We start from the raw sequence: 10,923 nt of genomic DNA, 5'->3' as shown, positions 1-10,923 counted from the left end.
TCCAGATCCCTCTTCTATCCTTTGTTGGCACTTGGCCGCACGCTTCTCCCCTCCCCCTCGCGCGGCGGCGGCGGCGGCGGCGGCCGCCTTTCTTGTCTTCTACAACCTCTTCGAGCCCTAGCGCTCCTCCAAACCCCTTCCGTCGCCCGCCCGCCCGCCCGGCCTCCCGTCGGGCCCCGTTGAAGACCTTCCTTACCATCATGGCGCCGGAGGCCGCGGACGATCCCGTGCTCGCCGCTTGCAAGGTATTTCCATCTTCTTTCCCTCTTGTATACCGACAGTAAATACGTATGCTTTGGTGCGCTATTTAAAGCCCCTGATCGACTTCATTGATTCCCTCCCATATAACCTGATGCTACTCGTCTGCTCATTTCATCACAGCCCCAAATTCCCTCACAGGGTAATTGTTTCCTTTCAAAACTAGTAATGTAGCCGATTAGGGTCCGCAGAACTGTCAATTGACCATGCCAATACCATAAATTCGCCTCTTTCTTTACCCTTTGCGCTACCATGATTCACCAATTGTCATAGGTGGAGAACCTCTTCTGTTACCGGAGTAAAAGGCACCGGAGCAATTGCTTCACTTGACATGCTTTATTTCCTCTTAAAGAGCCGGCCTTTAGGTTCTGATAGGCTTCGGTTGCTTCCATTACACCGCAATATGTTCTTTTCGAAAATAGATTGTGTGATTTGAGATGCAAAATTGTTTATGCTGGTGTGGTCAAATGTGATTTCGAGCTAACATGCTCTACTAACATTTGCTGCGCAAATGCTTTATTGCAGTACAAGTTGAACCACTTCAGAATAAAAGAGTTGAAGGATGTTCTGCATCAGCTTGGACTTCCAAAGCAAGGAAAGAAGCAGGTTTGCCCGCTTCAAGTTTCTATATCTACTTTTTACACAAACAACATCCATTGCTCATATGTTTTGATGCTCCCTCTTATTGTGCTAAAACATGGAATTGCCCCGATTTTTCAAGGTCTCCATCTGAATGACGTGAACATATGCTGAAATTTACCTATTCATCTGTCCATTTTAGTTTGATTTGTTGGAAATGGTTACTTATGAACCAGGTGGTTTTGGTGTTTCCGGTTTGGTTTACAGGAACTAGTGGACAAAGTTATAGCAGTATTGTTTGATCAGCAAGACCAAGGTTCATTCAATTGCTTTTCCCCCCAAAACTTATCATTTTATACTACTGTTTTTCCTTTAATGTTATGAGAAGTTATTTCATTGTTATTCTTGTAGTCTCCAAAATGAATGGTTTACCAACTAAAAAGATGGCTGGAAGAGAAACAGTGGTGAAAATAGTCGAGGACACTTTTAGGTGAGTTCACATTTCCTTTCACATTGACATGTCTGTAGAACTGTAGATTACTTGATTGGCTCTTACGAAACTTTGGCAAACTGTTTAATTTTTGCTTTTCATTTCAAGAAAAATGCAAGACCCTACAAATACTGTTGCAGCCTCAAGAAGCCACATCGAGTCAGGATACAATGTTAAGCCTAAAAAGAAATCAGATGATTCTGCTCAGTTGGACGTCAAGGTCCGTTGTCCTTGTGGTAACTCAATACCCAAGGATCCCATGATTAAGGTATAGTTTTCAACTTCTCATGATAAATACGACTTTCTAATTGTTTGATAGTCTTTTATGTCCCACAGCCAAACCAGTAAGATTTCCAAAATTTGTTGTTGATCCAGGTGATTGTACAAATCATATTCTGAATCACCAAAGCGGCTTATCATTTATATTCTGAAACGTCAAAGTAGTTGATGGTCTAGATCACTCTTTCTGTTCTATGCTAGAAGCCTGGAGCCTTGGTTGTGGCCATGATGTTCCGATTTTGTTATGAAATGTAGCTTTTACTTGCTTTGTTTGAAAACTTTGTAGCATTCTTTCATTTTGTTCCTGATGAGATCTGTTGCTTAGTTCTACTTTCCTTGATCATTTATTTGTTCCTTGTAGTGTGTTGATCCACAGTGCAACGTATGGCAACATGTTGGTTGTGTTATCATACCCGAGAAGCCTGCAGACAGTATTTCTCCTGAAGTACCCACCTGCTTTTATTGTGAGATGTGCCGAATTAACAGGGCTGATCCGTAAGTCCTTTTAAACTTCAATGTTGTCCTGAACTCAACAAGACCGAGTCACTCAGTCATCCTGTGGTCACTTGCTTTTAATTTGCGACCCTATGCCATTAGTCTCATAGTCTGTGTTGGTTGTTCATGTTCAAACATCTTATACTTTTAGTTGTTCTGTGGCATCAATCATTTACGAAAATCTCCTTGCGCAGCAACTTAAAACCGACTCAATCTGTATCTTTTTTATGCCTTCTCTTTTCACCTTTTTGTGTGCTTCCTTCTTCTACATTTGTAGGCTGAGAACATTATTTACTCAGTCCTAGATATTTCAGTCCTAATATTAGATGACATATTATTTCTGACATAGTTTCCTACTGTAACCTGCAGTTTCTGGGTCACCGTTAACCATCCGTTGCTCCCTATTTTAATAGCCCCCTCTAACATAGCGGCAGACGGGTGAGTTGTCCATTGTTTCATCACCAAAGCACACTTATTTATTGTTGTGCATAATTTTTTTTATTGATTTCTTTGAGTATACTAGAAGGATTGATCTGAAATTCCTGATGAATTTGGATGAAAGTAATGAACAAATTGAAATTATGTTGTCTTGTCTGACAGATCATCAAAATGTATTGCTTTGATTCCAGTACTGCATATTTGTTGGAAAATTTAAGGCTATTAAGGCAAATGTAGTGACTTAGTTCTGCTGGCAGAAGCTCACTTGAGCTTTACTTTTGTTTGTGTGATGACATTATGATTAACAGCTTGCTCTGCATCTTGTGTTGCTGCTGTAGCTTACATGGTTTCTGCACTCATGATTATTCCTTGTGTTATTTATACAAAATAAACATGAGATGATTGTACTTTGGAGGACCATGCTGATATCACGAGTCTTGAGTAACAAAATGGCTGGACAAATTGCTTCATTTCATTATGCAAGTTAACTAAACCATGATATTCTGCAATATGCAATGCTTTTGTTTGTGATTCTTGCTTATGTCCAGGTCATATACTGCACAGTATACTGCGAAAAGCTTTCCGCTATCAAGAGCTAATAGGGAAATGCTACAGAAAGCTGAATATGATCTTCAGGTTAATTCCATTTCTTTTTCATTGTCCTTGAACTATTAGGTTTGTTTAGGACCATCATCGAATAATCAACATTTTGCTCATGTATTAGTAAGAATTGTCAGGCTGCAATTACAAAGATATGTTTGTAAGTATAAGTTATAGTTTCTGCGTCTGAGTACTGTTTGAGTTATGTCGTATTAGATATTATTGTACTATCTGTGTGTATTGATTTCTACCTTGATGTTCCTTTGCAGCGACTATGTTCACCTATCTGTATCTATTTTTTGACTTGAATTTCCTTTGCATCGATTATTTTTATGCAGGTTTGGTGTATCCTTCTGAATGACAAAGTCCCTTTTAGGATGCACTGGCCTTTACGCTCTGATATGCAAGTTAATGGTATATGCATTGGCTTATTATGTATAGTGAGTCATATTCTCTGATAGGATTTTGGTGCAAGTTGTTTATTGAGTTAAAACACTTAGTCAAGTGCCACCAGTTTGGTTTCTTATGAGTCATGTTCTTCACAATGTGTACAAAAAAACAAAAAAAAAAAAACTTGACCACGGGGAGAAGACGTCCCCTTGGCTTTACCTTAAGAGGGAGTACCGAACCCATTAGGGAAGTACCCGCATGACCTGCAAGCACCCGGGTTCGAGCCTGGGTGGGCGGCCTCTCAACTGGAGGCTCTACCAACCGAGCTATCGCTCGGTTCTCCACAATGTGTGCAAGGAAGATGCATCTTTAATTTTCTTCTTTGTTATGATTTGTGTATAGTTTAAATTGTTGAAGACATGGACAATGTGTTATGATTTCCCAAGCAACCTTGTTGGTTATGCTGGGTTGCCGCTACTTGGACACCCAAGTCCACTTTTTTTTTGCAGAGTCGGACACCCTATACTCGTGTCGGATTCCAACACCCATGTTGGATTCCAAGTGTTATTTACTGTATCAAAAAACAATTAAAAATTCTCGAGTTGGATACCCGAGTCTGAATCAGATTCTGGCACCCATGTCCATGTCCAAGTAATAGCCGCAGTGAAAACCGATTGTCATCTTCCACTCATCTTTTGTTGCATTGCCAGTGTTGCTTTTCTCCTCTTCTTTTTTTTGGCCTTGTTGTGGTAATTTGTGCATGCACGTGACTACGTCAGTCTATGCATTATGGCTTGGGCTCAAACATGCATTCATAACTGCAGTTTAGCAGTATAGTATTTTACATCCTTCTATGGCTATGATATAGACTGCGGTAGCTGGCCTTTAAGATTGGACAGTAAGTACAATCATGCTAGATCTGAACTACTCATGTTGGCAATTCTTTCTTTCTCAGGTATCCATGTTAGGGTGGTCAACAGGCAACCCACACAGCAGTTAGGGGCCAATGGTAGAGATGATGGTCCAGTAGTAAGTATCTTTTGTCTTGAAGCTTGCTATTCTTTTTTTTCTCTTTGGCTTCATAAGTTATTCACCATTTTGTTTACATTATCTTCCTGTGTTCATCAGGTACATTTTTTTTATTGTATATCTCCTTTAGACCCTAAACATTTCTATGTACCCAGTTAACAGATTACCTGAGAGAGGGACCTAACAAGATTGCTCTATCAAGAAATGACTCTCGTACTTTCTGTTTGGGTATCAGAATTGCCAAGAGGAGATCTCTAGAACAGGTGTGATTTTTTTTGTATATAGTGTTTTAAATCGTCTTCACTTTTCCATTGTTAAGCACAATACCCTCAAGAAACACATATTTTACAGAGCAAGGATATTTTAATCAGCCGTGGTTCACGCGTTCTTCCTTGTTGGAAAGCAGACAGGGATCGGCAAACACTTTTAGATATCTTGTATTGTTCTTTGGCATGTCCAGTGCTTTTCAATATATTAGAAGCTTTATCCTCCTTTATCCACCACAAATACTGAGATGTTTTGCTCTCTTTTTTACCGTTTATGCTTACCATGTCTAGGTTTTTTATTATCTCCCAAGTGAATTCCGTTGAAAGGCCTCGGGAGAATAGGTATTTTACGTGCTGAAAGATTCCGCGTGAAACTTCTAATTTATATTATAGCAGTATTCCAAATCCCTGTTAGCTCATTGCTTGGTTTGCAGTGAAAAAACTATTCAAAGAGTAATTGCTTCCAGAGAATTTCCGGGAAAAGACCATAAACTGGCTGGTTCTCTTAGCAGTTACCGCCAACAAGCTGATACCTGGAAACTGCTGAACACCTGAATTTGGAATCCTGTTTTATTGTTTCAAGTTCTGTTTTAAACTTTGATAGTGGGCAGGTCCTAAATTTGGTGCCAAAGGAACAAGATGGTGAGAAGTTTGATGATGCCCTTGCTCGTGTGCGTCGCTGTGTTGGTGGTGGAACCGAGGCAAATAATGCAGACAGTGATAGTGATATTGAAGTTGTGGCTGATTCGGTCTCCGTAAATCTTCGATGCCCTGTAAGCACTCTGGCTTTTACTGTGGATGCTTAGATCCTTAATGAGTTGCTTATAAAATGGCTAATTGCTCTTATACATGTCTATTAAACACGAGAACATGTCCATTGTTATATTCTTTTGAATGAAAACTCCATTGGATTATTATTGTTTGCCATCTGAAGTTATTCTCTGTGTTGAAGCCGTAAGCCCATGACGCTCAAGGCGAGTTCCTTGTCCTAGAATCACCATATATGTTATTATATTTTTTAACCCACGTCTTTCTGTAACCACCATTTTGTCAATAATATGTTTGATGCATAGTATGCTTTGCACTCCTTCACAGAAAGTCACACATTATGCTCTTTATGTCATGTTTTGTAAAGCATGTCTTCATTAAGTTACTTTATCTCTTTACAGATGACTGCTTCAAGGATCCGGATTGCTGGTAGGTTCAAGCCTTGTGCTCACATGGGTTGTTTTGATCTAGAAGCTTTTATTGAAATAAATCAACGTTCCCGGAAGGTTCGATTATTTTACCACATTAATTTCATTTTGTCTCTTGTTCTTTATCTAAATCAACCTTTGTTTCCTTATTTGCAGTGGCAATGCCCAATCTGCCTCAAGAACTGCTCTCTTGAGAGCATAATAATTGATCCTTATTTCAATCGTATCACTTCTTTGGTGAGTTTATAGTGGAAAGGAAGTTCATGTTTTGTTATCTACATTATTCCATTGAGCATCATTGCTGATTTGTTGCATTTTGGTGATCCAGATCCAAAGCTGCATAGATGATGCATCTGAAATTGATGTCAAGCCTGATGGTTCCTGGAGGGTTAAGGGTGGAGCTGAACTGAAAGACCTTACACAGTGGCATTTACCAGATGGTACTCTCTGTGTGACCACAGATACAAGAGCCAAGCCTAACATGGGTATTGTAAAGCATGAGATTAAAGAAGAACCGTTGTCTGAAGAGCTGGGTTGTCGTCTTAAATTGGGAATTAGAAAAAACAGCAACGGCCAGTGGGAGATTAGTAAGAGAGGGGATACTGACTTGGTGCGATCTTCTGATAGTGATCATGCAAGGCACTTTGAAAACAAAAACTGCACCACTCTCACAAGCAATATTGATGATGCGGACACTGAAGATGAAAGTTATAATTTAGATCCAGGAAGAAATGATTGTCCTATGAGCCATGTCCATGATCTTGATTCTTCTCCCACGGATGAAAATGTTCCTCCTGCACCAAGAGAGCAGGATATAATAGTTCTGAGCGACTCAGATGATGATATTGTCACGGTGTTATCTCCTAGTGCTGTGAATTATGGCTCAGCACTTGACACTGGGAATGTATTTCCACCCAAGCCACCTGAAACTTCAGGAGTGTGTGGCGAACAAGCTGGTAGATGCCCAAATGAAACCTCATTTGTTGCACTAAATGAAGATTTTAGTGACCTGGGACTATCATTTTGGGAGTGTCCTCTGAGTCCCCAGGATGATCCTACTGACCAGATGTTTGATCCTAGCAGACGGGTGACAGATAATCCAGGTGAAGCACAAAACAACCCTGCCAATTATCAATCTAAGCACGAGTCAGTTTCTGGGGGTAATTTGGGGGTACTAGCGGTAGCAGCAAACCCGCCGGAAGATGGGCACGATGGCGCGCTGCAAATTTGTGCATCAAGTGAAAGAGATGGTTCCATTAGTCCAGCTAACCGGTGTGATCACACTCAAACATGCCATGATTTCCATTCTGTCAGCTGGACATCTCTCAGCCTCAGTGGCGCCGATGAAAGTTTAATTGGTGCGAAAAATGCGTCACAGAAAAGGAGGAGCTCTGGAGATGGAATAACAGCTTTAGATGGTATGGCTGAAGTCTAGCTCCTTTTGATTTATGCAATTTGTTGTGATTCTCTGTCCGTTATAAGTCCTTTTAGATACAGTATCCTAGATTATCGGAATTGCAGTACTGTTGCTACAATTTTATCACTGCTTTGCCACTGCCAATCTTTTTGATACAGCTTTCTATGCAAATTTCTTCACAGCAGTACAGAACCTGCGGCTTTGGATACTTTGAAGTCAGACGTTAATTTAGTTGATAACCATGCCTCTACATTTTCACTGAAAGATTTAATATTTGATTCCTTGTGTGCAGCTTCTGTCCTCAGGAGCACAAATGACGATGAGCCGACTGGAGAGAGATGCCGTGATCCTTTCTCACCACCTCTGCAGCAACGTTCAGTTCGACCAAGACTGATACTGAATATTGACTCGGATTCTGATTAGCATATATACTTTTTTGTTGGCTGATGCCCAGTGTGCAATTCGTACATCTCCTCCGTGGAATGATCATAGCATCCTGTCTGACTTGGAGAAAGGACTTGATGTTAGAGGATGAATGTAGTGGCATCTGATAGAATAGGTTTGTGAGCTGCCGGGCAGCGAGAAGCAGTTTTTTTTTTTTTTTGCCCCCTCATTGGCCTGTGTGGTCTCCTTGGAGGTTATTGATTAGTGCTAGAATTTAGCGACAAGAGCAATATATAGAGCTCAATAGTGTAGGCAATTTTGTACCATGTCAGGAACTCTTAAGTGTCAGTTGACGTAAATATGACTCTTTTTTTTCATTCATTAAAGAGTATTTCCTGTTCCTTTTGTTTTTCCTCCTTTGGCTTGACAAAGAAGGGGAGAATGTGCATGTGTTCCCTTGTTTCAAGTTTGAGCTAGAATACAGAATTCCGAAGATATGTAGGATCTGGAGATGTAGTAGCAATTGGATGTAGATAGAGGCAGTTGTTTCTTCTTTCGTGGACACCCTTGACCTTGAGGAGAGGGAGCATAGCCACCTTGTTCACTTTGCAAAAGAACCCCTCTACCCTTCTTCTCCAATCTGTCTTGTGCTTGTCTCTCATTTGCCCCTTAGCCCTCTTGGTGCACACCTTGGACAATTATGTTTTCTAAATGTAGTAGTACGCTGTAAAAAAATCAAAAGAATTTTCATATGATAAAAGTAGTAATATTATTTTCAGTGACAAATATGAATACTTTTGTGCATCTTATTATAGGCACTCAAAAGCAACATCCATTTCTATTTAAGAAAGGATGAGTAACTGGAATGCAGTTTGTTGACGCTGCAGCCAGGTCGATGCAATGCCAGCATGAGTTTTCCGGCAATGAGCGCAACTCCCGAAACTAAAAACCAAAAAAACATGGATGGACACCCATGAAATGCAATGCAATGCAATGCATGCCCTTGAGAAAAAGCCTTTAAAAGAAGAAGAAGATGAAGAAGAGGAGGAGGAGGAGAGATAGAAGATGTTGAGCTGGCTTCGTCGCTTCCCTCACGACAGAAAGGTCAACACCAGCAGCAACGCCGGCAGGAGGACCTCCTCCTCCACCTCCTGGAGGAACAAGAGCAACAGCTTCACCGCCCGGATCATCCGCTGCGCCTCCACTGTCGTCGACACTCAACATGATGGAGACCAGCAGCAGCAGGAAAAGGACGATGATGGCGCCTGCAGCTTGCCTCCTCCTAGTTACAATGACGACGGCGTCATCTCAGCGCGGGCCTGCTCGTTCCGCGAGCTGGCCGTAGCCACGGGCGACTTCCGTCAGGACAACCTCATCGGCGAGGGCGGCTTCGGCCGCGTCTACAAGGCCCGCCTACTCATCGGCGCGCACCAGGAGGAGCAGGTGGTGGCCGTGAAGCAGCTGGACCGCAACGGCGCGCAGGGCAACCGCGAGTTCGTGGTGGAGGTGCTCATGCTCAGCCTCCTGCAGCACCCCAACCTCGTCAACCTCGTCGGCTACTGCGCCGACGGCGAACAGCGCCTGCTCGTCTACCCGCTCATGCCGCTCGGCTCCCTCGAGGACCACCTGCTGCTGCGGGGCAAGGACAAGAAGGCTGCTCTGCCGTGGCGCACGAGGATGAGGATCGCTCACGGCGCGGCCCGGGGCCTGGAGTACCTGCACGACAGGGCCGTCATCTACCGCGACCTCAAGTCATCCAACATCCTCCTCGACGACGACTACAGCCCCAGGCTCTCCGACTTTGGCCTCGCCAGGCTCCTCCCAGCCCCGCGCACCGACTCCTCCTCATCGTCCTCCTCCTCCTCCTCCTCCTCCTCGAGGGTGATGGGCACGTACGGGTACTGCGCACCGGAGTACCTACGGACGGGGCAGCTCAGCGCCAAGTCGGACGTGTACAGCTTTGGGGTGCTGCTGCTGGAGCTCATCACCGGCCGGCGAGCCATCGACACTAGCCGGCCGGATGGCGAACAGAGCCTGGTGGCATGGGCGGCGCCGATGCTCGGCGAGCCGAGGAGGTTCCAGCATGAGCTTGTGGACCCTCGGTTGGTGATGGCGATGCAGGGACCTGCGGCCGCCGAGCTGAACCAGGCGATGGGCGTGGCGGCGATGTGCTTGCAGGAGCACCACTCCCTGCGCCCCGTCATGGCCGACGTCGTCATGGCCCTCTCCTTCCTCGCCACCGATTCTGCTTCCTGCTGACACACCACTGCTTGGAATTAATCACAAATTCACATTGGCTATCTAAATTTTTCTTCTTTCAATGTAAAAATGGAGAAGAAATTACGGCCAGTCAAAATTTGGGCACGTACGTACGCAAGCAAGATTTCGTGGATTAGAACGAGAGGCTTGGCTCCTGGATCAAACTGTCACATTTCTTTGTATATACGAGCTTTTGCTTCGTCAGCAGTAGTTTTCCTTTGCAATGCTGAGCACTATTTTATTCCCTCATAGTGTCTTGTCCTGTGCTCATGTTTCCCTCTCCTTTCTGTTGGGGTCCCACTTATGCAGATAAACGAGCAAATTAAAAGTTCATTTTTCATCCTGCATAGGGATCTCACGGGACCTCCATATGTAGCAGCAGTCTACATATTGACCTGCTGCTGATCAATCATTTAGCCCGTCAAGTGGTCCAGGCAAAAAAAAGCTTTGGTGGCATTACGGTAGGCGGCACAGATCTGTCCTCCAATCATTCGCCTTTGCGTCTCCTCAACTCCCCGTCAGGCCTGCAACGCTGCTACTGCTCCCCGTGATTCCGTGAACGTGACTCGTATTGCTGGCTGGGCTCCTGGCGAGTGGCTTCAACATCCCGTTAGGCCTGGTTGCCTATTTGCCTGAATCGCCAATTCATCGCCATCGGTCTACTGCCCTGTTGGAGGCTCTCGGAGTCATTTAATTGGTGTTGTTCTTGTAAGTTCGAGTTCCATATGTTGGTTTTTCTTGGCTTTAGTGGTTTCCGTTTAGCATTCGATAAAATCATACTAAGAATTAAGATTAGGTGTGATGCACATGCACTAATGCCTAAGTATTACCGATGTCACTTGA

The 10,923-nt window shown here is 43.5% G+C and overlaps 2 protein-coding genes across 2 annotated transcripts; both read left to right on the top strand.

Moving 5' to 3' along the window:
• Window positions 1-8,222, top strand: LOC133904445 (E3 SUMO-protein ligase SIZ2-like). The gene is made up of 16 exons (XM_062345951.1): window positions 1-245; window positions 784-864; window positions 1,105-1,153; window positions 1,249-1,327; window positions 1,436-1,595; window positions 1,968-2,101; window positions 2,471-2,539; window positions 3,088-3,175; window positions 3,478-3,553; window positions 4,485-4,558; window positions 4,714-4,821; window positions 5,436-5,597; window positions 5,994-6,098; window positions 6,177-6,257; window positions 6,349-7,438; window positions 7,730-8,222. The coding sequence occupies exons 1-16, from the start codon at window positions 201-203 to the stop codon at window positions 7,858-7,860; spliced, it is 2,532 nt and encodes an 843-aa protein (XP_062201935.1). The 5' UTR covers window positions 1-200; the 3' UTR covers window positions 7,861-8,222.
• A 148-nt stretch (window positions 8,223-8,370) lies between these two features.
• LOC133904446 (probable serine/threonine-protein kinase PBL7) lies at window positions 8,371-10,320 on the top strand. The gene has a single exon (XM_062345952.1). The coding sequence runs from the start codon at window positions 8,887-8,889 to the stop codon at window positions 10,078-10,080; it is 1,194 nt and encodes a 397-aa protein (XP_062201936.1). The 5' UTR covers window positions 8,371-8,886; the 3' UTR covers window positions 10,081-10,320.
• The last annotated feature ends 603 nt before the right edge of the window (window positions 10,321-10,923 follow it).

The sequence above is a fragment of the Phragmites australis genome, chromosome 22, assembly GCF_958298935.1.
Source record: "Phragmites australis chromosome 22, lpPhrAust1.1, whole genome shotgun sequence".
Lineage (NCBI taxonomy): Eukaryota > Viridiplantae > Streptophyta > Magnoliopsida > Poales > Poaceae > Phragmites > Phragmites australis.
Note: the sequence above shows the minus strand (reverse complement) of the source record. Positions and strands in the feature narration are given on the sequence as shown.